General features: G+C 31.3%; 1 protein-coding gene across 3 annotated transcripts in view; it reads right to left on the bottom strand.

Moving 5' to 3' along the window:
* The window catches only part of LOC143236010 (transmembrane protein 132E-like), a 60,865-nt gene that overhangs the window by 4,419 nt on the left and 29,084 nt on the right, over nucleotides 1–27,362 (bottom strand). For all 3 annotated transcript variants that reach the window (XM_076474201.1, XM_076474200.1, XM_076474202.1), the window contains exons 4-9: nucleotides 23,613–23,814; nucleotides 19,314–19,457; nucleotides 16,270–16,472; nucleotides 9,354–9,477; nucleotides 8,457–8,687; nucleotides 1,777–1,968 (exon numbers count right to left, since the gene is read on the bottom strand). In XM_076474201.1, coding sequence (XP_076330316.1) covers nucleotides 1,777–1,968; nucleotides 8,457–8,687; nucleotides 9,354–9,477; nucleotides 16,270–16,472; nucleotides 19,314–19,457; nucleotides 23,613–23,814 — 1,096 coding nt within the window. The remainder of the gene's footprint in view (nucleotides 1–1,776; nucleotides 1,969–8,456; nucleotides 8,688–9,353; nucleotides 9,478–16,269; nucleotides 16,473–19,313; nucleotides 19,458–23,612; nucleotides 23,815–27,362) is intronic.

The raw sequence follows: 27,362 nt of genomic DNA, 5'->3' as shown, positions 1-27,362 counted from the left end.
TTATACAACATTTTTATTTTCCCACTTTCCATCAACAAACTAAGATAAGCTCAACATTCTCCACAAATAACTGTCTCTATTTAATATCAATATTTACCACCCTTGCCAATGATTGATTATCACTATTGAACATGAATATTTATCATCCTTAGTCAGAATTATCACTGTTTAAAAACAATACTCTCCATCCTTATAACTGTTCAGCATATTCAATTAACTGCTTTTTACTACATGCAATACCACAATTATAAAAAATCTAACAGAGTCAACAATATTAGAAATAGCTGATTAGTGATAGGATACTATTAGTAACCAGCATATTTAATTGTAGTTTTATCACCATGAAACATTACTGACTAATATTCTACACACCTTCACTGCTTAACAGTGTTATAAGCACAGTCTATTATTAAAATATTCTTTTTGCTACCCATTATTTTACATAGTAAAATTAACAGGTTTGTTATGATTTGTTTTGTATCACACCATGTCACTATTTTACATATTTTTATTGGCACTTAATAAAATAGTACCTAAGGTCTATTATTACACTTTAAGTTAACAAATGTCACTATTCTGAGCACCTTTATCATTATTTAACACAGTACTAAGAATAACCAACTAAGAAAGGTTGAGCACTTTACATTAACAGAATTTTAAAGCATCACAATGTTCTAATCTGTACTAGCCCTATCCATTTATGTTCTACCAGATGATTGAGCATCTTGACATTATCCTTAAGGAATATTTTCCATTGCAAAAAGCTTTGTAATAAAGCTGTGGTGTCCAAAGCAAACCACTCCCTCTAAAGGGTTTCCATAATTTATCTGCTGTATAAAGATCATGATTTCTGAATAATCCTGTTGCCCTCGATTAATCTGTACTCCATTTTGTTCAATGCCATTAAGTATAAAGACTAATCCCATTTGAAAATTCTAAATCTCAATCTGAAGAAATCGTTATGATCTGAATGTATGAATACTTTGCACTGTAAACTGGCTATGAATATCTCATAACTTGTTGATTTACATATTTAAAATTGTTTTAATAGTTTATTAAACATTGTATTATATATCTCCTTTATTTTACTCTTATGTTTCTATGCATTTTATCGTTACTTCTGCAATCTTATGAAGAGTACACTGTTACATGTACTTTACATTACCTAATGGCACAATACTGCACAGCATTCTAATTAAAGTGATCAAAATAATTTACTATGCAGCACATGATGGCAGTGTTTTGTATGCCCTTATTTAATATGTAAATATTTCAAAATTTTTGTATTTCATTCTAGTTAAAGTAATTTAAATTTGCTTTTTTTCCATCTTTATGTAACTGAAGGTAGCACATGGCATTTGGGAATAGAAAGCTGCCTTTTCTGTCATTAAATCATGTAATGACTAGGGCTTTCCACTGTTCAAGCACTTGAACAAGATGGAAAGGACCATGAGCAGAAAAATATTTCAAACACAAATTTTGCTTAAGTTGTCAGTATGTTTTGGATTAAACACCAAGCTATCCTTTATTTAGTAGATTTGATGAGATTTTCCTTTAAGAAGACTTCAGAATTTTTTTTACTAAACTTTAGTTTAAAAGTTAGTAAATTTAAAATTTTTGTTTACAGTTTAATATTACATTTTCTTTCTACTGCCCCATCACTCATACACACCACTCTACATGTCTATACAACCATAATGATATTTACTTAAAAATGTTTACTGAAAGCCCAGTTTTAATTATATCAAAAATACTAAATAAAAATGATATACTAACTTGATACTGGGTGGTTAAATGATGACTGATAGTCGTCTCAGCCAGAAACACATTAGCCATCTCATCAACTGGGTGGACAGAAAGTTGTAATCCAGTAACAACACTAACTTCTAAGTGGGTAATTGTTATTTTATCACTGCCTATTTGAACTTCACATGCACCAATCACACGACCTGTGATTGGGGACAAAACCTGAAAGAATAATCAGCTCATGTTTGCTAATAGGCTATGACTGAAAATGAAATCTTAAGAGAGTTATCATTTTATATTAATTAATAAAGAATGGTGACAACTGAGAAAATTATCAATACATGGTAACATAACATGTCTGTGACTGAGGATGACACTAAAAAGTACTGAGTACTGAAGTTAAATAACAACTAGCAAAAGGAAACAACAGTTAAAGTAACCTTGAATGCTATAATCTCATTTTAATAATTGTGTTTTCCTACCATTTATTATAGTAAAACAGTTATATTGTCTGTTCTTTAAACGATGATTATCCAGGTAAAGTATTCATGATGAAAAAAGGATGTCAAGTATCATACATTAACCAAATAACTTCACTGAAAAGGAACTTCAACAAAGAATAGGGCTAAAAAAAGACATTTTGGAAGTTATGTGTTATAAAACTTTACCATTAAGCTCTTTCCACTAAAGCTATGATATCAGTATAATTGCTTGGCACCCATTTTCTCCTTTGTTTCATCAGTTACATAACTTCTTCAAAAGCTATTCTTATATTACAAGCTGTGTTAGTTAAAAGATTTCACATAAAAAAAATTGTATTAACAGTAATTTACAGGGCAGAAAGTATTCATTACAATACTGTGTTCCAGTGGCATGCTCACCAGGGTAGCGGGACCATCCCTTTGGAAAACTCTTTTCCCACCTCATCTGAGATACTAAGAATTGATTTTTTGAGATTTTAAAAGTAATTCCCATTATTATGAAAGTGAGAACTTTGTTCTATGTGCAGGGTTGTCATGTTATGTATCTTGAACTGAAAAAAAGTAACTTAAATTAGATCAGACCAAGTTTGTGGGTTTAATGGTAGTTTGAAATAGCATCAGACCACTGTAAAGCTATGGAAAGACAGCCTGAGGGTAAGTTTGACTTTTTAAATTCTTAACCCCTAACCACACAAGCCAGCCTGGTTTCCCAATGTGGGTAAAAAAAATAAAGTAGTCATTCCAAAAAGTTTTGTGTTGTTTCGATTAGGTAGATACAAAAAAAAGAAAGAAAACTGGTACTATTTTAGAGGTCTAGGCCACTGAACCAGACTTGCAACTGAACACAAGACTGTTAGAAACAATATGGAAAAGTTAACTTGTAAATGTAAATGATGTAGCAATGAAATATGCTTGAGATGTTCTAGATGTGGTTATAAATGTGATGGTTTAAATGCAATAATTAAGCTAAACTGTGAAACCACGTCAGAACACGAGGGAAGAACTTATTCAAAGGGATCCTAATGAATTTAAAATACCAGATGAATCAGAGATTCATCAACTGATTACCACATAGTCAGCAAAATATAAGAAAACAAATACTACAATATCATTATCTTCAAAAAGGAAGAATGGAATCATACAGAAGTGATAAAAACATTTTGTAAATGTAAAATGCATAGGGATGGCAGTGCCAAAAAGAATGCAAAGAAGTATATAAGGATGAAACATCTATACACAGACCATAAATACATGACTTTTAAAACTTAATGTTATACTAAAATGAACAAGTTCAAAATGGTTATGATTTCAGTCAAATTGACTGACTTCATGCAAAGTTTGTAATAATCAAGACAAGTTTTGACTCAACTCAGATTTCCTTGTACTCGGTTACATTACACTGATGCCTTCTCTCACAAGATTATGATATTATGAGAAACAAACTGCATCCCAACAGTCAGAAATATATAATTCCCAACCGTAGTAATATAATGTCAAGAACAATCCAAAAGAATTCTGGAAAAAATTCAAGAGTATTGCTTCAGACAAAAAACACAAATCACATGCTACAACACATCACACACAACAATAAAATCGCAAGGACGGACGAAGAGAAAGCTGACTTATTAGCTGACTATTACAAATCCGCTTTTAGCGATTTAAACTCAGTAGATTTCGACACACAACACCAACACCATGTCAACAACTACATAAATACAAACCAAGCTTCATTCTCACCAGGATTTCCGGAGACACTAGAAACATACTCAAATTCAATCAATAGAAAATAACCATATCGAACTAAAGATTAATATCAAAATCTTGAAGAACACTTCCCCCGGACATGACCAAAACCAAACATTATTCTCAAAAAAAGTTCCACTCTCCTACTACAACACCTCACAAACATCATGAACATTTCACTAGCGACCGGGTATTACCCTGACACGTGGAAAAAGCCATCATAACAACGATCCCAAGAAACAAACTAACAGAACAAATCCAGATAATTTCCGCCCCATCAGTATGTTAAGCTGTCTTGGCAAACTGATGGAGAGAATTATCTCCAATCGTCTCCTCCATTTTTTGCGAATCAAACAACATCCTTCCAGAATCTCAAAATGCCTCCAGAAAAATAGACAAACAACAGATCACCTAACACGACTCACGAATCAATCTACAAAGCTTACAACAACAATCAAGTAACCATCGGGTATTCCTAGATGTCAAAAGCATTCGACAGCGTTTGGCTAACGCCATCAGATACAAACTAAATCACCTACAAATAAATCCTACAATAGTCAAATGGATTTCAAATTTTTTAACCAATAGAACAGCACAAGTAAAAGTCAATAAAACCATATCTAAATTATTTAATATAACGGCAGGAGTGCCCCAAGGATCAGTCCTCTCTCCACTTCTATACATAATTTTAGTCAGTGACATACCTTTTCCAAATCTAACATACACACACAATTCACAATGCAGAGCGACATCGCAATCTGGAGCACCTCCAGAAACCCAGTAATGGCCATGTCTCGCATACAAGAATCACTAAACAACGTCTCAACATGGAGCAACAAGTGGAGGTCGTGTTAAATCCGGCGAAAACACAAGCAATCACCTTCTATAGAAAACTAAAGAAGCAAAGAAAAATCTAGAAAAATAAAACTATCACTTGGAAACACAACCATTAACATGAGCAAAAACATCACATTCCTTAGGCGTCACTTTGACACAAAACTAACATGGAAAAACACATAAACAATATACACTCATCAATCAGAAAAGGATTTCATATCTAAAGACTATAACTGGTAAACAATCGAAATGCTTTTGAACACCATTATACAAATATACAAGGCTTACATCCGTCCACTAATAGAGTAATGGATGTAAAGTAACATACAATATGTCAAACAACACACTCCAAAAAAATCCAAGTGCAACAAAACAAAATATTAAAATCCGCATTCAGCTTACCATCTTTTACGCCAACAAATTATCTACACCAAATTAGTAATTTACCAACTATAAGAGATAGAATAACAGAACTTTCTCTCAAATATTATCTAAAAGCAGAAAATAGAAACAAACTAACGGCATCACTACACAAATTATCAAGTGCACCAACAAAATACATATCACCTTACAACATATTTCAAGAATCACAATCCACTCAACAAAGAATCTAAACAAATAAAATCTATGTTATTAACATGAATTCCTTTTTTTTCAGGTACAGGGCACACGACAGGCAAAACTTTCGGCGCCTGTCGTGTGAAAGTGGGTTTTCTGGGGCACTCCGTTTCCCCACATCAAAATCTTCAGGCATTGGATTTCTAGATCCCAGCCTAGGCAACCTTTGCCAGACCCAGAATTGGGCCGTTTGATTTGATCTGAATTTGAATGAATTACATTCATGTTCACATCTGCCCAACTTTTTCCTTTCGGGACAGGTCCCGGCCTTTCTTTCCACTGCTGCCTTTGCCTCCACCCAAAAGAATATTTAGTGAGATATTCTCCACCCAAAAAGTCAAGAATAATAACGATAATTAATCTATTAAAATAATAATTAAAAAAAAAAAAACACCACTTAATCTTAATAACAATCCACGAAAGGGGACGAAGAGGAACTACAAAGTTCCTGAACACCCCAGTTGGAGAGAGAACTCTTCTGATTTCTCTCTCTCTAAACTGAACCCCTGCCATGGTAGTTTAGTTAGTTTAGTTAGTATATAATGTCAAGTATGCATTTTACAGCATGACATTAAATTTTAATGTAAGGATGACCTATGTACAGCTGTGCCATCTCTATATTCTTGTTTGCAGATGACCTATGTATAGCTGTGCCATCTCTATATTCTTGTTTGCAGATGACCTATGTATAGCTGTGCCATCTCTATATTCTTGTTTGCAGATGACCTATGTACAGCTGTACCATCTCTATATTCTTGTTTGCATTCTATATTGCACTGCCTTCACTACATCATTTTATAGTTACAAAAGTTTCTGTTATTTGTTTTGTGACATATTTTACTTCTGACTGACAGTTAGTGTATTCTATAAACATGTGCAATAAAATTTATATAATGTGCATTAACTGTTTTCTTTATGTCTTCACTGAATTCATAATATCAAGGTTGGCCCCCTAACAACACTGATTGTTTAGTATACAAAGCATTGAGTTTTCTAAATGTTACAGCTATCTAAAGTTCACCTATTACCAGCTGGTAATTCCTGTTTCACCCTGTACTTTAGCATTTTAAAGGAACACCAAATTTCTGTAAGGTAATGATAATATTGTTCACACTAGAATTATGATTCTTTTTAATTATGACCTATTATAACCTACTGGTTATTACGACTAAGAGATGACAATGTGTACTGTCCAGAAACATATAGAGTGGATTTATGTTTAAACTGATGCTAGTCATAAAGTACATGTAGAGTTATATTGATCAAAACAAGAAGAAGAAAAATGAAAAATCTGGTGGTCTGGAATCTTAGTGATGGATTTATTTGCCTTGTTGGGTAGAAAAACAAGTGAAAGTGGGTAGCAATCATCTTTTAAAGCAAAACTCTCTATAATGTTTGATTTTTAGCATGCATATTTGTATTATGCTTATTGAACACTTTGGCCATCCTTTCACATAGACTCTATTAACTTTATGATGAGAAATCAACAGTTTCAATATTTTGTGAAATTAACAGCACTATTAAAGCCTACAGATGCAGTTCTGTAGTTGAAGATGCACTATAAGATGCCATCCTTAGTAACTGTAAAAACTGTAAAATTAAAAATGCTATTTCTGCAACAAAGATTAAATACAAGAAAGATGATATAATACTAAGTGTGACACCAAAATAGTATAATCCACTCAGATTTCATCATATCATATTTTCATTATTATTTAGTATTTTTGTTTTATAAGTTGTGCTGAATTTCATTAATCAATATCTACAGTGATAACCATAAATCACTGGTTTCCCAAATGACACCCTGTTGCATCTTCCAAATTTAGTAGCAAAATATGGTGGGCTAGATTGTGTAGCAGGTATTAAAAATTACACACTCCTTATAGGCAAAACAAACAACTATTTTTTTTTGTGTGTGTTTAAGAATACCTGACACATCATTTCTGCACCTCTAACAAATTCATTACCATCTTCTGCCCAGTCCCAAATAAAAATCCTAGATATGCCACTGTTATGTTCATTAAAAGTCATTATTACTTAAGTTTTAAAATCTCTAAAAAGTTACGTTTTAAGATAAAGTGAATGAGACCCTTAAGTGACATTATCACTTTTGTATTTAATGTTTTGGAAATGGTATTTCAGTAGAGACTATACTGAAAGGAAGAACTATTATGATTCAATTTTACCATTGCTTGAATTTAAAACACAAACACATAGTGTTCAGTCTTGTCACTAGACATGGTGCCATTCTCAGTCTTAAACATTTGAAATGTTTGTTGTAATAAATGTACATTTTGGTACAAGAATTTCTTAGATGTAATTGCTGTTGTTGAGTTTTCTATGATAGAGAAGATGGCCTCTGATCACCTTCACAGATATCAATGGATGCATCACAAGTGTGTGATAAAGAGGAACAGACAAAAAGAAACACATATACACAAAATGTTCACCTTTTAATAGGGCAGTATTTTGCAAAAGGATCTAACTGCGTGCAATAGTCTGACTTTTATGATAAGTTATGACCATTTAGCACATGCATTAACAGTTACACTGATGGAAATTTATACAAGACTGTATGATCATTGGAGGCTATTTATTAAAAGATACAGAAGAGTTAGATGGTTACTGAGAGGAAGAGAAAACAGGTATGTCAGCAACTTTTAATGATTCTTTGATTTCTCAAAACACTTTTGACACATCCATCAAGAACCAGTGACCATATGTTGTTTCATAAAAAATTCAGTAACAACAATAACATCTGAATAACTCTTGTACTTGAACATACTTATAGTATGCAAAAATATGTTTCAAATGTCCATGACTAAAATAATATTTGAAATAAATAAAATAAAAAGGTGTCATAATGTCACTTAAGGAGATCCATGCAAAACTTATTTTTCTCAGAAAAATCAATTAAGTAACCCACAGTTGTGATTTTACAAAAAAACTAATACTTTATAGCAATATTATGTATACACCACATTATTACATTTATTTCTGTATTATTTTTATTCTTATCTGCTGTCCTACCTGGACTTCTGTTCGTCCACTGACCAATCCCTGAATAGCATAACCTTTAAGCATGGCTATCCTAGAGTCAGCAACTCTCAAAAATGGGGAAACTAGTTCTGTGATACTAACAGAAACTTGTCTACTAAGCAGATAAGCTTCTCGCCCAGAGTTATGGTCTACGCTAAAGAAGCGAGTGAAGACTTGGATCCCAGCCTGTTGATAGCATAGCCTACATACCACATCCAATGCCTAATAATAAACATTTTTGTCTTTACATTAAAAACATTTAGTGTTATAAGAACAAGTTAAAATAATTTATAAAGTCAAAAATTGGTGTTATCAAATAATTTCTAATTACTTTATTAAAATGAAACATTTCTCAGAATTATTATTCAATAACAAATAAAAATGTGTTTAGTTTTAAACAAGTTTAATCTTATTTGAACATGTTGACAGTAAATAGTATTAGGTAGCTAAAGAGAATAACATTGGGCAGTTAAGTTAGAGAATAACATGAATACCTACGCCAGATAATTATATCAGGTATCTAGAACACAGAATAACATTAAGTAGTTATGACAAATGAAAAATATCATGCAGCTAAGATGAAAGACAACCTCAGGTAGTTAAAACAGATAATAACTTCAGACAATTAAGACAGAGACCATAAGACAAATATATATAATAAAATTAGATTGCTACATTGATTGACCATGTGTAGCCAATGTAGAGAATAATATTAGGTTGTTACAGTATTTAACATTAGATAAATACAATAAATGTTTTTTAAAGATAACTACCAATATTCAATCTCATACCTGTTTTACATGATAGCACTCTATAATGAACAAATGGAAGAACACATACATTATCATTTTCATCTATGAACTTAGTCTCTGAAGTAAACCAAATTACCTCTCTCTCACCATCCCATTTCTTATTCTTGTGTTTGGTTCTTTTCTGGGTTTTGTCTCTGCGATGGGAACTGGCTTGGTTTTTATGGTTACCAAAGGAACTTGAAGAAGGCCGGCGAAATTTTCTAAAAAAAAAACTGTACAACTCAATTACAGTTATTCTCAAATTCAGCAAATTTGTGTCATGAAAGAGTAAATTATTAACTCAAACAGGAATTTCTTTGTTTTCTACACAATAATAACCTATCACTAGCAAATTAAGCTCAAATTCATGGGAATCAATCTCGTCCAAAAAAATAAAAGATAATTTCAAATCAGAGTACCACTAGTATCAATTTATAGTTCACTGCTATATATTATGTATATCAATAATTTATTTAGTTTGGTTGTATCATTGAGCTTAATTATGAAATGTCTATTTATAGGCTGTATAACATTATTCAGCATATTTAGTCAGCAATAAAAGGTATATACCTTATGAGTAAAAATAATATGCATTACTTCAATACTGCTAATATTTAAACTAAAATGGAATTATCTGTTTAAAAAAAACATTTTGTATGTAATTGTTTAGAGATAAATTAGCATCTTGACTCAAAGCTCTGAAAATGTTACATATTCATCATTGCAATAATAAAAAAAGACTCTTTTTTATTATTGTTTTTTACAGCTTCAATAAAAGCTTTTGTATGTTGTTTTGGCTTTTGCAATCCTAACAAGGCTTATGCTTTTTGCAATTACTGACATAAAAAATGCACCAAAAAAATATCAAGTCTGTTTCATTACTAGTCTAAGTGTGAAGTGAATGTTTATGTTATGATTAAAACTATTTTTTGTCCCAAAAAATCCCAAATATTATTTTTGTAATCTCTAAAAACATTCTGAATACATTTCAAACATTTGTTTTTTGTAAAAATTTATATTTTGTCTGTGATTTTCTCCATCCTATGTGGGGTCTAATTTGACCAACCTTGTAAACAAAATTATAAATTATGAAATACATATAAATTTTTTTTTAAAGAATGAATACAATTTATAACACAAAAACACAAATGTTTAGTCTAAATAGCTGAAATCTTATAATATTATAGATTTCTATATAAATTTATTATTTTTATTATATTGATCTTCCAGTTGTGCCCAGCTAACATTACAAAACTTTCATTGATGTGATGCTTGTGCACCCATGTTATCATACCCAATAATATAACACTGACCTTTAGTCTTTAAAAGTGACCTGTCTTGGCCGTGTTTTAATGGATTAATATTAAGTAAAATACAGTCACATTTAAATTATTATACATATATATATATTATTATTATTTACAAATACATTCTTATACTTATTTTTATTAAATTATAGAGCCATAAATAAATAAAGTAAATAATTATGTCTTTTAGGTATAACAATCCTTGTACACATTTGCTACTTGCCATAGGTTGCTAGACCTTTTTAAATTTAGAGGATGTGAAAAAAATAATTATAAAATTTTTTTTATATATACATTTGACATAACAAAAGATAATAATAAATAACTATATTAATACCATAGAGTTCCACTATAATTTATCAAGCTTAGTGAGTAAGCTGTATTTTGTCTGAAGAAATATATAATTTCAAGCAGACTAAAGAAACAACCTATCTGCTTGTAATTTTGGTTCAAAATAAGGAGATGGCTTCCTAGCATTTTAAGTGGCTGAGAAAGCAACTAGGATGACATTTTGAGCTTTCAATTGGTTATTCATATGTCATATATTGAAGTAAGTGTATATAAGGGACCATTTCCAAAAACAGAAAGAGGTGAGAAAGACTATTATGTTGGATTCAATATACAAGCTATATCTCAACAATTAGAAAAGATATGAGGTTCTTATTTTATATTCTATTTTGTCAATATTGGTAATTTGAGTTCATAATTCATATGGAACTACAGACTTTGTGTTTTGCATCACAAACATCTAATATGAACCAGTGCTTCATTCAGTGTACCATGTGACAAACAAAAATTGATATTTAGGCGTGTTATTTTAATATTTACTTTCATATTAAAAATTAACTAATATATAATACTAAAATTTGAATAATACAATTTCATACCAAACTTGACATAAATTCATAAAATAGTAGTTCAATAAAATTTTGAATGCAAGTCAAAAAATGCAATGACATGGGCTTTGACCCATGACCTGTCACAACAGGGTTAATTTATTAATTTCTGTGCCTTACTAATTATGTAAAACTTATTAATGTGGTGATCCAATTTAAATAAATATAAATGTCTCACAGAAACTCCATACCTAGGAAAGGGGTTAGGTGTATAAGGTTGCAGCACACACACATATACATATAAAACAAAAATGTCAGTTATGAGATTCAAACCTTTAAAAAAAATAAGTTTCAAATTTAAATAATAACTAAAAATGTTCAAACAAGCTTACTGCATGTGCATTCTGTTTAAAATATAAAAACATAATATTTTTATTAATACAAAATGGCACAAGCACATTTCTAAAAATTGCCTTTTAAAAAATCATTTTGATGCTACAGCATTGAATGAAAATTGTGATTTAAACTTTTTGATTTAACCTTTTGTTAAATTTCAACAACATACATGCACACAGAAATTAAAAAATATCTATAAGAGTTGCCCTTAATAGGTCTCACATCTATATATATAATTGTTTTTTATGTATTTCATAATGGATGGAAACACATTTTACCAAATGATATTTTCATGCTAATGGAATGTGGAATTCAACAGAAAATATGCAGTTGTATTTCAAGCCACAGAGTAAAACTAAGGGATACGGAATTTATATTGAAAAGGTTGTTCACAAAACTTCCTTGCAAGCAACATTTTAAATAACTGCATCTTGAGGAGCAAATCTGTAACAGGTCAAATTACCATATTCTGGATAGAGCGTGGCAGAATTGACCACGAGAAAAAACTGGCTCAGCTAAGTGTAATACCAATGGACAGATATTCTTTTTCCAAAATTATTTTATGAATCTAAGCTATAATAAAATATTTAGCTGCTCTTGCTTCCAAAGTAAACTACAATATGAATAAAAAAAACCAACAGCATCAAAACCATTCTTACAATTAATCATGATTATTATTATTTTTGTTCATCATGTTAGTAGTTAACTGTATTTTATATACAGTTTATCCTAGAACTACTTATAGAATCTCATATGAACTTCATGAGCTTTTTCAATGCATTTTTTAAAAATAATTTATGCCTCATATCATGTTGAATATAAGTCTTTTTCGTAACAATCCCCTCATACCACACAAGCGAAACACACTAAAAAAGAAATACAAATAACATCTATATCTCAGTCAATACCATTAAGTACTGCTAAAGTCCCTTACATATATTACATAGAAAATGAGTAATTTCACTAATTTCCAACTAAGTATTTTAATGGGCAAAAAAATAAATTAAAAAGAAACTCAAATATAACAATAAAATAAGGAAATCCAACTGAAAGAGAATGATATGAAATGAAGATAGTAATATTAAACAGTTAGTAGTTAGTTAATCTTGTTTAACCACTGGTAGTTAAATATCTTAGGCAGATAGTAGCACGACCTATGTAAAGATGGCTTGGATTTCTCATCTTTACAATACTATACAGTGTTACCTTTTATAACAATATCTATGTCATGACTGTGTCACAAGTTATGGAAATGTCTGTAAATATTACATCAACAAGTCTGAATTTCTTGTTCTTCTTTTTTATTACATCATCTCAAAACCAAAACAATGATGTCAACTAATTTCACTGAGGTGACATAGTTTTAAACAGAGTATTCACTCTCATAAGTATTATTAACTTTTAGTAATTAAAAAAACAACAACATAATTCTAGTATAAATTCTGTTATGACACCCTTGGAAGTTACCTTTCTTACAGAATTTGGTGTTCCTTTAAAAAGCTCAAGTATTGGTTGAAACAGGAATTACCAGCCAGAAGCAAAAAACATTACAGTTAGAATCTTACTGTTTTTATAACTTGTTTATAAATATTACAGCTGGAACTTTATTGTATTTATAACTTGTTTATAAATACAATCTTCTCATGTCTACTGGAACACCACATTGGTAAATACAAGCAATCAAGTTAAGAAAAACTTCTGAAAATGGAGGTAAAGGTGGGGATAGCTAATATAAATCCTTTAAAAACAATGCAAACAAGATATTATAACAGCAGGGGTGTAAAGGTAACAGAATACCTTTAGTTGAGTAACTTTTTTCAGTATCTACTTTTTAAAAGTATTTATATTTTCATATATATTTACTAGTTTTTAGGAGATGTAATTTTACTCAACTACATTTCATTACTACTCTAAAAATTCAAATTCGTGGTAGGCAGTCAAAACACAGGTGTGAGCAGGAACTCTGAAGCCACAGCTAGTTTTGTAAAAAGGGACCTAGAGGTATATATTTCTCCAAGGGTTTTGAAGGATGTTAAAGATTAGATATGTGAGCCACTTTCAATTATTTTTATCAGTCCTTGAATGGTTGTCAAGCACCAGAGGATTAGAAGTTAGCTAATTTCACTCTTCTTTTCAAGAGAAGTGATAGAAATTGTCTTGGTGATTACAGATCCATTAGTATTACATCAGTTGTGAGAAACATTTTGGAATGTCTGTTTAAAGATACTTTGCAAAGTCATTTAACAAAGTTCAAATTTTATTAAATAGTCTACATGGTTTCACTAAGGGAAAATCTTGTATTGCAAATTTTTCAACATTCTCTTAAAAGGTTACTTATGTAGAAGAGATTAAGGATGTACATTTGGTATATCTGAATTTTAATAATGTACTTGACAACGTTTCACATGAAAGGCTTATAAAAAATTACCTTTAGAGGTGTGGGTAATAGGTTAGCAAACTGAAAAGAAGAGTGGCTGGATGGAAGAAAGCATAGGTTGTTACAAACAGAGTTCAGTCAAACTGGATTAATGTCACAAGTGGAGTACTTCAGGGCTGTCTTAGGACCTTTGCTCTTTGATTTACATCAATGACATAGTTGAAGGAATAGTCAATAAGTTATTAAAATTTGCAAATGATATTAAGGTCTTGGTAGTTGCTAGCTGTTAAGCAAATAAATGGAAGATGGGTTTTAACTGTGTTACATGTTATAATTTAACATGAATGAGCTTCTGATGTGTTAGTTTATGTATACTATGTATCAAGATTTCAAATAGCTGTACATTTTAATCTTAATTTAGAAGTTAATTAACTGAATGTCAATATGTATCAAATTTATGATATTTGCCAACAAGATTGATACACATAATTTTCTTTCCTAAAACAAATGTTTTTTAATATACAAACAACAATAAAATTTATAATAATGGTATTACAGAAGAGTTTTACAAACTATACTGAGTCTTCTATTTGGTCTAGAACTGAAAATTTTATCAATGGTTTAGGTCTGTAATAAATAAGTTAATTCTGAGTTGATGTTGTTACACCTCACTTAAGCTAACTAACTGTCTTTTCTTGGCTGGTCTCACACTACTTTACAAGCTGACTTTATACCAATAAAGATATTTAATGTCCTCATATAAATATTAATGCCTGAAGTTAATTCACTGAAGTCTGTAATTTTTGAAATCTATAAATGTTCCTGGTCAAATATCTGTAGTTCTTTTGATAGTAAGTGTTTATCACAATCATAGCTTCTGAGGCTTATATAGTATACTGACTGTAGTAACCCAACAATATTCTGTTCTGTCTCTCAGTGTGTTGATTTATATACATTAAAGGGAAATTCTCAATTGTTCAAAAATGTTCAAAGACATGTTAGTGTTTTTTGTAAACCATTTATTGTTGATTCTTGCTCTCAAGGATCTACTACAAATTTAGAGAACAGGTAAGACTTGGGCAATACGCATCCAACAATATAAGTCACATGCATCAAACTGAAACAAACACAGATATTAAAACAAATATACAACAGTATGTCTGTTACAATTATAATAAATGCAAAATAATTGAATTATAATTTGAATTACAAGTTGCATGGGAATAATCTTAGTGGTGTCATGAACGAAAGAAATCTTGATGTAATAATTGGCCAGTCTCTAAAACTGTCCATGCAATATATTGCTACTGATAGAACAAATAGGATTTTATGTTGTATCTACAGAAAACTTTGAATAAAAGTCTAAAAAGTTATAATTTCATTGTACTGGTCACTAAAAAATACTGCGTTCAGTTTTCAGCTCCTTACCTTAGGAAAGACATTTGTTGGAAAGAGTTCAGAGAAGCATTATTAGAACAGTGCCTAGGATGCAGAGGTTATCATATGAGGAGAAGCTGAAATCTCTCAAACTGTTTCATATTGAAAAAACAAGAGTCAGGGGAGATCTGATTGAGGTGTTTAAGATTGTAAAGGGAACTGACAGTGTTGATGTATCTTTTTTTCATACTTGACAGCGAGAATAATAGGACTAGGGGGCAGAAATATAAATGTCTGCAGGACAGAAGCCATTTTCAGGAAAGGCAGCCTTTGGAATAGGTTGCCTTCAGATGTTGTAGAGGCAGTAAATTTAAGTGAGTTTAAGAAAAAGCTTGGTAAGTATATGAATGATAAGTGTTGGCTTTAAAATGTGTTTTTTTATCATTTTAATTTAGTTAAGAGGATGGAACAGCTGAGATGGAGGAATAAGTCTCATGCTGTCCCAAAATGTTGTTATTAATATTCTACAATACTGTGGCTTGTGCTACTATGTAGGGATAATGCAGATGCCATTCCTACTATCTTGTTTACATTGTTTTTGAAAAGTTTTCTTTACTTGTTTGGAATTTAACCTACCATTAGTTTAATGTTTTTACCAACTGGTAATTTGATATACCTGGTATTGAAACAACTAACTATCGCCAAATATTTTATTTTTACCTTCTTTGAAGCCTAGGTGTCCTCCAGCCTTTCACTTGACTAAGCTTGTTATCTGATAATTTCACCTCCAAAGGCAGCTGAGGCATCCAAACAAGAAAATGAGCCTGACCAGTGTAAGTTCCATACTTCACTAGAACTGATGCATTTTGGGAGCCTCGGATTTCTGAACCATCAAGATACACAGATGTGCAGGAAGGTGAAACCTGTTATGGAAGACAAAAAACAAATTATTTTATTATAGTTTCATTCTAGAAAGCATGTTTACTAAACAACCAGGATAGAAGAGAAAGAATATAAGGTCATATGAGTAAGTGAACACGATTGGTTAAGTGCATAAATGAGACTGAACAGATGAGTGACTCAACATCAAATGTACAAATAGCCTAGATAATGAATACATGAATAAGTAGACAACTGTGACTTAGCAGCTGAAAATATGAAAGATGAATGCACAAGTAGTGCAAGGATGGACAGATGAGTGAGTATGTGGATGTATTTAGGTATGGGCAAAAGGCAAATGCACAGATAGCTTCAAAATGATAATTAAATGAAAAGATAATTGTATGGCCATAAAGGTAATTGGATGGAAGATTAATCCATATCTACTCCAATGTGGTTAGAAGAATTCCTTAACAGGTATCATTAGGTATATGAGAGAATGGACAGATTAATAGGTGGTAGGTGGATACATGTTGTAAAAAGCTAAGTAAATGGAAGATGAATACACATACAGGTTAATAGACAATTTTGAACAGATGAATTAATGGATAAGTTAGTGGACCAATAGTTGAGTGGTTATATAAATTTAGTTATTTCAATTATCATCATAAGGACAATGGGTACAAAAAATATTAATTTATTCAATAAACTGGATTACCAAATAAAGAGCAATGTAAGTAATGTTAAAAATAAGTATTTGGCAAGTTGAAATATTTCCTTATTTGCATTAAGCACAATATGTAACTTTCAATCTGATATTCAGTATTCGCATATATATCACATCGATGCATTTTTTGTTTCCAATAAACCTCCCAGTTTGTTATTTCTTAGGGCAAAAGCCAGTACTAAATGACGTTCACCTCAACTTACTAGACCTTTAAAGGAAGTGATCTGCTTTTGAACAGATGGAAGAAACGTTTAATAATTGAATCTGTTTGCTGTTAAACTATGAAATAATAAAAACAAAGATTGTTTTGTAGGACTGTAATAGTATGCTTACCTCAAGGTTTGATATGTATTGCAATGCATATGAGTATGTTAATTAGTTAGTGTATCAAATATAAAATAAGCAATACTACACAAATGAAAAATTTGAATTTTTATATTTAAACGTAATTGTTGGTCATCTTAAATGTCAGTTTTATAGCAATAAAACCATCAAAAACACTATTTAATATAATCATTTATATAAATCTCTTTGTCCACAAATGTTGCCAAAATTGAGGCTGTTGTTCAAAGTAAGGAAATAGTGTGTTAAAACTAGAATTCCACTTGGTTGGGAAATCTTGAATCTGTTTCTGCTGAAGAAGGAAAGCTGATTTATTTTCACTTTAGTATTTCCTATTAAACTTATGGAAAAAATAGGAAACTATTCCTTTTACCCACCCTTAAAAGTTATCCAACTGCAGCATGCAAAGACCATTCTAAATGAACAGCGAGTGCAAAGCATTGCATATTAGATGGAGGCTCTGCCAGTTTTATCACATTGCAAACATTACTTGTGTTATCAATTGTAATAGTGAAATTGTTAACCTTTTGCAAATCCCAAGAAGATACAGCTTCCTTCAGTACACTCACCCTGTGCTCAGCCATTTGAGATTCATTAAAGTTTTAACGGTCTTGTTTATAAAAAGGAATTTCTCACTTCCCAGTTGTTGTTTACAAAATACCCAGTAATAGTTCGTATCTTTCAGTAGATTTCATACTTCATCAATCACTGGTAGGAATAACAGAAGAAGCACCTTCCACTTCAGTGTCAAGTCTGTCCATTTTCTTTTTGTATTTATATAGGACCAGATTTATGACAGTACTAAATCTCAGAAAGGTTCCAAAACTTTAAACAGAGTCTTTAAGCAAGAATTATCTACAACTGAAAATGGTTTCATGTCTTTAACCATAAGGATTCCAATATTTCTGTTAGCTCTTTTCATTATTTGACTGTTCTGGTGTAAAATCATTTTAAATAATTCCTAGAATTTCAGAAGTATTGTGACCTGTACTGCTGTGAGGATTTACCTTTAATTTCCTTTGTTTATTTTAACATAATAATGCATTTTTCTCAAATGTGTGACAAAGTTTGATGTTGTTTCCATTTTATAACTTCACCTCCCAAATTTTACATACAGTTTTTGAAGGATCAGCTTTTTCTTACTCCATTTTGAGCAAACATTTCAAACATAAAATTTTTCAAAACAGGTGATTTGTAGGATGAAGATGCTTCAATAAGTCAGCACATGGTAGTTTTGTTACCATTCAATTAATAGTTTAATACATAGATTTCATGAGAAATAAAAAATACTGACTAATAAGTTTCAAAACTGCATTACTAAAGCTTACAATATTTATATTTAGAAAGATTATGCAATATATAGATTGATTTTATGTTTGAATAGAAAGGTAAGCTTGTAATCTGTATTATTAAAAACATTTGTTTTTACAACATAAAAAATACATATAGAAAAAGAATCAAAAACAAAATCTAACTGAATCTCAACACAAAATAATCATAATTTCTGTGTATTGTTATATCCCTGGTGATTTGTTTTTAAAGTGATAACAGGTGGGCAACATTTACCCCCACCTAATGGTCAATGACCCCCAAAGTCTACTGAAAACCCACCACTCTAAAGAATAACAAAAAAGGAAAACAATCAGAAATGGTGATACAATAAATATCAAAATTTTCAAGAAATACATTTTTGTTAGCATAACAAACTGGTAGAAAAACTAGGTGAAAATGATTTAAAAAATAAAGTCTTTGCTTGGCACAATAGTTATAGAAAAACATATAACAGCATGTTTATTAAAAAATTAACAAAACCAACCTTAAGAATTGATTCGTCTGCTGCGTGACACGAAGACTGTAGTGTCACATCCCCTACTTTTCCTGCTTGACTGATTACGAACACTCTCATTGGCTGAGAGACTTGCTTACCAGTTAGAACTGCTGTATTTAACAATTGAGTTGACTAAATAAAAAGAAACAAACATTAAATTATTTATAAATTCTACAAAACCCAGTCTGAAAATAATACCATCCCAATTATTATAATAAATAGTCATTTCTTCTGACATCAGAATACATTTAAATAAACAATAATGAAAACCAGTTTCTTTACAACTAATTAAAACTTACTGTGGCTTTTTTACACACTAAGTGCAAAACTAATATCCAAAGTGTGGTGCAAAAGTCACATAACACACACATTTAAGTCATGCCACTCACTATTATTTCTAAGTTGCATTAATGTTTCACTTCTATTTTTTTTCTTTTATTGCAATAATTGGTTTGGTTAGCATTAATAATGCATGAATATGTGATAGCAATCCTGTTATGTGGGGATTCAAATGAGTTGTAAAAGAATTTAACTTGAGGCATCCTGGGAGGTAAGCTCCTTTGTCTCTCTCACACTTATTTGATACAATTAACATTAATTACTTTTGTTATAAATTATAGTTTCAAATTACTCCCCCCCCCCTCAAGTTAGTGGGCCTGAGAATGTTTGACAGGGTCAACTGTACAAATTCATTGGGAAGTAGGAATAAGGCACAGGTGTATACTCTGGACTGTGAAGCAACATGACATCCATCCAACCTTACAGACTGCATATACTGCTGAATTTCATACAAAATGATGTAGACGGACCAGTGAGATTTTATGAATAAGTCATTGAGCAGATAGAACCAGATGAATGCTCTGCACTGAGTATGTTTCGAATTGATGTGACAATATTGTATAAAGTATCAAAAAATTTTGATATTAATCCCATAAATACTCATAATGGGTTTTAGAAACCTTAGACCAGAAAGCAGATAGAGTAACGGTTTATGAACTGTTATGTTGTTGGTCCACCTTACATCAATCTAGCACTGATTGGGATACTTATTTCCCTCTCTTGCAGGAGCATATTTGCCTGGTGATTATTGATTTGCAAACAATATCATAGATCGCTTAGTTTCAGCAGATTGGACTGATTTTCTATTACCCATTGAATGTTAGACAATAGTTGGATTTTGTTTTTCCCATCACAAGGATATGGGAGTTGTGGGCTAGTGAAATGGCTTGCATACACACTTGTCTAGACTTATAACTTTGGGTTATACCACACACTTCATGCTTATCAAGTGTCCACAGGTGTCAAAAAACACTGCATCTGCTGCTAAACATAAGCTTCAAACTTAATGATAAAGTGATGTAGTATCTTTATACTAGTAATGCATGTTTCAAACATCTATAAGGGTTAAACTTGAAGAATTGTAATATTGCCAGACTTTTGAATCACCTGTGTAAATATATTGGTCAGAAAAAGGTTTTACTGTGGAAATAACATATAAATTGTATATTTGTTAGTTGTCTATGTCAAAGTTTTTTTAAAATCCATGAATTCCCTTTTTGATGAATCAAATTTTTTTTTCATAAATCCAATTTTTATCCATAAAATGAAAAAAAATAACACATAATTTTATAAGTGCCAACATATTAGTACTGAAGTATAAATAGTTTATAACTCCAACATATTAAAGTGAACAGAAAACTTTATGTTCATTAAAAGTGGTGCTATATGGATCATAAAGTTCTCTCAAAATATAATTTGGTTTCAAGTAGTGCTACCTGAGTAAGAGCTATCAATCTGTATTAATTTGTTACTCAATCACAAGACTGCTCAAATAACAATTTAGTTTCAAGATGTACTGTTAGGCAGCAGAGTTATTTGGAGGCACTGATCAGATGTGGAATTTTTTTTAAGTATTTATGGTAAATATATTTCTTATACAAAAGAAAAAGGGTAGCTGCAAGTAAAAAAAAAGAAAAGGTTAGCTCACAAAGAGTTTAAGAGATAAAATTAAATGAAAGTATCATTAATTTAAGAAAGTTAAACTGACTGGTATGACAAGACACTTGGAAGATTATAGAAAATCAAGAAAGTTCATCAAAAAGTAGATTAGGAAATCAAAGAAGATCTATGAGAAACATAGAAAAAACATCTACATATTAACAGTATGGATTTCTTTAAATAAGTTCTGCCCTTTTTATCTTTGGCTTTACTAATGAAGATTTAAGCAGTATTCCCCATCTTACACAGCTTACAAATGAAAACAAGATCAAACAAGATAACTGCATTAATTTTCAACTGAATAAGAAAAAATTCTCCTGGACAAGATAATATTTTTCCAAGGGTTTTGAAGGAGGATAAAGGTTATTGCAGTTATTGATTGAGCAGTTGGCAGGTACAAGAGAAATGGAAATTAGCCAATGTAACACCTCTTTTCAAGAGAGGTGATAAAAATTGTTCCAGTAATTATAGATCCATTAGTCTAACCTCAGTTGTTGGAAAAGTTCTGCATTGAAAGGTCACTTAACAAAGTTTAGGATTTTATTTGGTAGTCAACATGGTTTCACAAAGTGAAAAATCATGCCTTACCAATATTTTGACATTTTTTGAAAACATTATTACTTGTGTAGATGATAATAATGATGTAGAGTTGGTGTATCTTGATTTTAAGAAAGCATTTGACATGGTGCCACATAAAAGGCTTGTAAAAAATTGTCTCTATAGGTGTAGGAAATAAGTTAGCAAAGCAGATAGAAGAGTGGTTGGATAGAAGAAAGCAGAGGGTTGTTACAAATGGAGTTCAGTCAAATTGAATTAATACCAAAAGTGAGGTATCTTTGGGCTCAGTCTTAGGACCTTCATTTTTTATTTTATTTACATCAATGACACAGATGAAGAAATAGTCAATAAATTATTTAAATTTGCAGATGGTATTAAGTTCTTGGGTGTTGCAAGCTGTGAAGAGGATGCTGCTGCTTTATTAAAGGATTTAGATCATTTAATGAGTTGAGCAAATAAACAGCATGGGTTTTAATTATGATAAATGCAAGATAACGAATGCAAGTTATTGTAATTTATTAGTATAATTTGGATGGGAATAGCCTTAACAGTTCACAAATAAAAGAAGTCTTAACGTAATAGTTGATCAGTCTCTACACCATCTCAGCACTACAGAAAACTTTGAATAAAAGTCTAAAGAGGTTATAATTTCATTGTACTGGTTACTAAAAAATACTGTGTTTAGTCTTGGCTCCTTATCTTAGGAATGACATTTGCTGGAAAGGATTCAGAGAAGCGTTATTAGAATGGTGCCTGGGATGAAAGGGTTATCATATGAGGAGAAGCTGAAATCTCTCAAATTGTTTTATATTGAAAAAAGAAGAGCTAGGGAGGAATCTGTTTGAGGTGTTTAAGATTGTAAAGGAAATTGATAGTGTAGATGCATCACCTTTCATATTTGACAGTGAGAATAATAAGATTACAGGAAACAAATATAAATTTTTGCAGGTTAGAAGTCATTTTCAGCTATGGCAGTTTTATTTTTCTAACAGGGCAGTTGGCCTTTGGAATAGACTGTCTTTGGATACTACAGAGACAGTAAATTTAAATGGGCTTAAGAAAAAGTTTGGCAAGTACATGAATGATGAGGACTGGCTTTGATGTTGTTGATTTTGTTTTAAGTTAGTTTAAAATGTGCAACAGCCAAGATGAATCAATAAGTTCCATTTTGTCCCAAGACATTATGTTACATATATAAAACTAAATACAGTGGTAGATCAAGGACCTTTCAGGGAGGGGGTGGTCAACAGAGAATGTTGAGTGCTGAAAGCATGAAACAGGATAGGTACACAAATAAACACCCACTCCCTTTCTAGCTAGGGATCTGGATAAATGCTGTAAACTTTTCTAATGGGATCTTGGGTGCACCCCAGCTTCCAAAAGATTTTGAATACATAAAAGATGCTAGGAAGCAACAATTTTAGACTAATGTACTTTCTAAAATAATTCATTATTCATAAACAGAAGAAACTCAACTTAATCATGGAATACAAAACACAAACCACTATATGCCAATGTAGCAAACTCCAGATACACCTCCCTCAACCAGCATCACTACATCATACATAATAAAATGAAATACACTATATGTAGAAGAGCCTACTTTTTTTATGTTCAATCATCTGTAGTATGCTTTACTATACAGTTATTAATACAAGATACTGAAAAGTAATTTAAATGTTCACACAAATACTTTTTAATATTCCCTAAAGAAAGAATATTTTTCTTCACCTTGGCAATTGGTAACACAGTATGAACATCATCCTTCTGAATATCCAACCTTGAAGTCATCTGAACTTTGTCGTCATCAAAGTTATATTGGTCATTTGCTGCTGAATCCAGAATATAACGAAGTTGCCAGATTATTCGACCATTATCATGGTAATCAGTATCTTCTTCTACCTCAAAGAGCCAAGTGAAAAGTTCCTGCAAACTGAAAGGACAAAGAATGCTCGAGTTGAGGGAGCTGAAGTAAAATAAAGTAAGACTAGTGGCTAAGAACAAAAGATGGACCCCTGCATAAAAAATTAATTTGGCCACCTACAATTATTTCTCCATAACTGTGATTATGATTGGCTTATTGATATCTTTAACTTAACAGAAAATCCAAAAGTAGATCAAACCTAAAATCACATTTACTGTTTATTTTCAAGTTATATATGTACAAACTTTGGACTGGTTAGTTTACATATTGAAAAAAAGCAAAATACACAGTTGTATGTATGATGGAGCTATAATTATTATAATTCTCCCACAACAGTATGGACTAAAGATGTCAATGTATAGACTCAGTATGTTCTATTCTTTCTCTAAATGTTTTCACTATTCCAGAATATCGCAAATGCCCTTTAGTTTAAGAATATTAAATCATTTCTAATAGTGTCACTGAGTAAGACACTGATTTATGAGTATCCAATTTCACAATAGAAAAAAATGTAACAATTGAAAATACTATTCAGTTCACCATGGTAATTTTTTTTTCTCCTCAAGATCACTATTTATATTAGACCATCACTCATGACCTCAAAATGCAGAACATGTTTTTGTGACAAAAAGTTTGGAACCATAACCCACATGTTCTGATTAGTAGATAACACCCTGCTCAAAAACCATCTACAAGTAATAGTTGGTATGAGACATCACAACATTAACTGTGAGTGACTACAGAATTTTCAATTCACTTATAATTGGAAGAAATTTATAGGTCAGATAATAATGATCCACTTTGAAAGTTTAATCAATTCACATGTGAGCAACCACCATAATTAACTATATATATGTACAAATATTAAGGTTATCAATGTTGACTTCAACTGACATGGATGATATGTTATAAAAGCACAGAGAGTTAGAATACATTTACATTTTTTCAATATATCTTGAAATTTTAACTGCTTGCTGAGTGAGCATTTGTTTCTCAGAACATCTAGTTAAAAGAACAGTCTGGAATCCATCAATCACACAAAACCTAATTCTGTTTAATTACTTCGCACAAAATGAAAACTCCACAGTACGAAAAAATAAGTGGTTTAAGTTTCAGCACAGAACAAAATTTATTACAATTAAAATATGACAGTACTTTCAAATATGAACTGTGTTATTCACTGCAGAAGATAAATAATGTTACAAATTTGACAGACTGGTGTATTCTGTACTGTCATACGCATGTGTAATGTAGCTATTGTCTTAAATAGTCTGATATGAAACACCATATGAATTAGTATACTGTTTGCAGTCTTTTTCTCCCAATAATACTATTTAGTTTGGTGTGCAACATTATATGCATCAGTGGAATATTTTAGTCTATGTGTCACAGTAAAAACCTGTGCAATACAGTTTATCATATTTTTAGGTGTACATCTGTGTACTGAATACGTGACATGTATTTGTACAATAATTTCCAGAATGCTATAGTAGATTTATCATGTACTGTAATACATGTATTAGTGTCACAAGTATCAGCACAATAGTTTGTAACTAGCCTACACAGATTTGTTTAAAAGATACTGTTATGTATATAGGGCATTGTATAACACTAATAAAGCTTGGTGTATCAGAGTAAATGTGTAGACGTAATGTGCTTTTACAACTTTCATAAAAATCATTTTCATAAACAACTTGGTCTAAAAACCACAATACTTTTATATTTAATTAACCCTTTTATTGTGCACACACATAAGACTTTTTCTTTACCCTGTTTGAAATGGTTTGATAATATGTAAGTAGTCCTGTCCTCCACTTAGATCAGATTAACTGCAAGACCCAAGTCAAATACTTCAAATGCTTCTTTTCCTGATCATCAGTGGACTTTAATTACTTTTTAGTCTGACCACTATTTGAGATAAAGCTCTGTGGGTTAAACTTGAACCTTAGAAAAAAATACTTTTGTTTTGTTTTTCTCTCTCAATACCAGAACTACAAATTTCAAAAAAACATTTGGAAGTCTAAAAAATTCATCTTCATCAGTAAAGCTAGGAAAAGTTTTAACAAAGTATAAATCAGGGCTTTAATAGTGGTGATCTTGAAAATATCCTAGTTTTACTGACAATCAAACTTGGGTTCACCCAGAAGTGCTTAAGATTAGAGGCTCAAGGTACAGGAATCTTCAGCATTTCAGTATCATATCAATCATGGTTTTCTATTCTGATTTTTCAAGACATCACCAGGAATTAAAAACACTGTTGAACAGAATTGGGGCATAGACCTTGTGTGCTAGTGCCTAGCAATGCCTCTAGGTACATCTGTCAAAAGCAATAGGGTTTTCTCTTTTCAAACCTTTAATGTGTATTTTTTTTACTATTGTGTAATTGCTGTCTGTAATTCATGTGTTAAGTGTTTTTTATTTGCTAAAGATAATATTTATTTACATACGCATTTGAAAGATATGTACAGTTAAATGTTTTGAGGACAAGCTGTGTTGTAAAGTATTTTTGTCTGAACATTCAAACTGTAAATTTCAGTAAGAAAAAAATATGAGACTGAGTATCTTGTTTCTGAGCTAGACAGGTTTCAGGAACTCCACTCCTCTCTTCAGCAATCATCAGTAAGATAAAATCAAAGAAAAAGTCCAAGTTTCTGTAGTGTTACCTGCAGTTCATGTGTGTGAATGTCTGAGTTGTTCATTATTTACTACAAGCAAATTTGTTAACATTGAAATTGTGAATTTTTGTAAGAAAGAAACATGAAACACATTCTATTCATGGGTTTGGAGTATTTCATCATTCAAAGAACAAACAGGACCTCACTGATGACATAACTGTCCCAAAACATCATAGGGCTGCTCATCCCACTAATACCTTTCCCGTGTTTCAGAATTCTTTACCCTTAATCCAGTGGTTCTTACCCTTGTTGTAGGTACTGAACCCCAGAAGTTTCGTAGTTGCATTCACTGAACCCTTCATAACTGGAAAAATAAAATGTGATTTTTTTTCAAATTCAAAACATAAGTAGATATTTTATTAGTGCACAGAATGAACCATGCATCAGTTGCACACAATATCACTGTGTTCAAAGAACAAAACCAACAAAACATAAATTTCACACAAAAAAAAAAATATACCTCAATGAATATTTACTGCAAATCAATGTGACTTTTGCTGTTGCCTTTCAGAAACAAGTTCAGAAGTGTGCAGCTTCACCTTGGCAAGTGCCACTCTCATATCATTTTTGCAACAAAGTCTGTTCCTTTTCTTCATTTTTATGCCTACCATCCTCGTAAAGGATTGTTTGCAAAGATATGTTGTAACAAACGGTATGAGTATCTCAATGACTTTCTTAGCAATAAGAGGGTACGCTACAATTTGGTGACACCAAAACGTTGAGAGCGTTATTGTTCTGAAAAATTACTGTTGAACCTGGCTGTGCTGACGTTCAATGATTTCATCGAGGTATTTATCATTGACATCTCCTGTCCCAACACTAAACGTGAACAGCTGTCTCACCAATGCTGAATATGATTCTCTGGTGGGGAAGTATCCATCG

The sequence above is a fragment of the Tachypleus tridentatus genome, chromosome 13 (genome assembly GCF_004210375.1).
Source record: "Tachypleus tridentatus isolate NWPU-2018 chromosome 13, ASM421037v1, whole genome shotgun sequence".
NCBI lineage: Eukaryota > Metazoa > Arthropoda > Merostomata > Xiphosura > Limulidae > Tachypleus > Tachypleus tridentatus.
The sequence above is the reverse complement of the archived record's forward strand: the minus strand, read 5'-3'. Positions and strand labels throughout refer to the sequence as shown.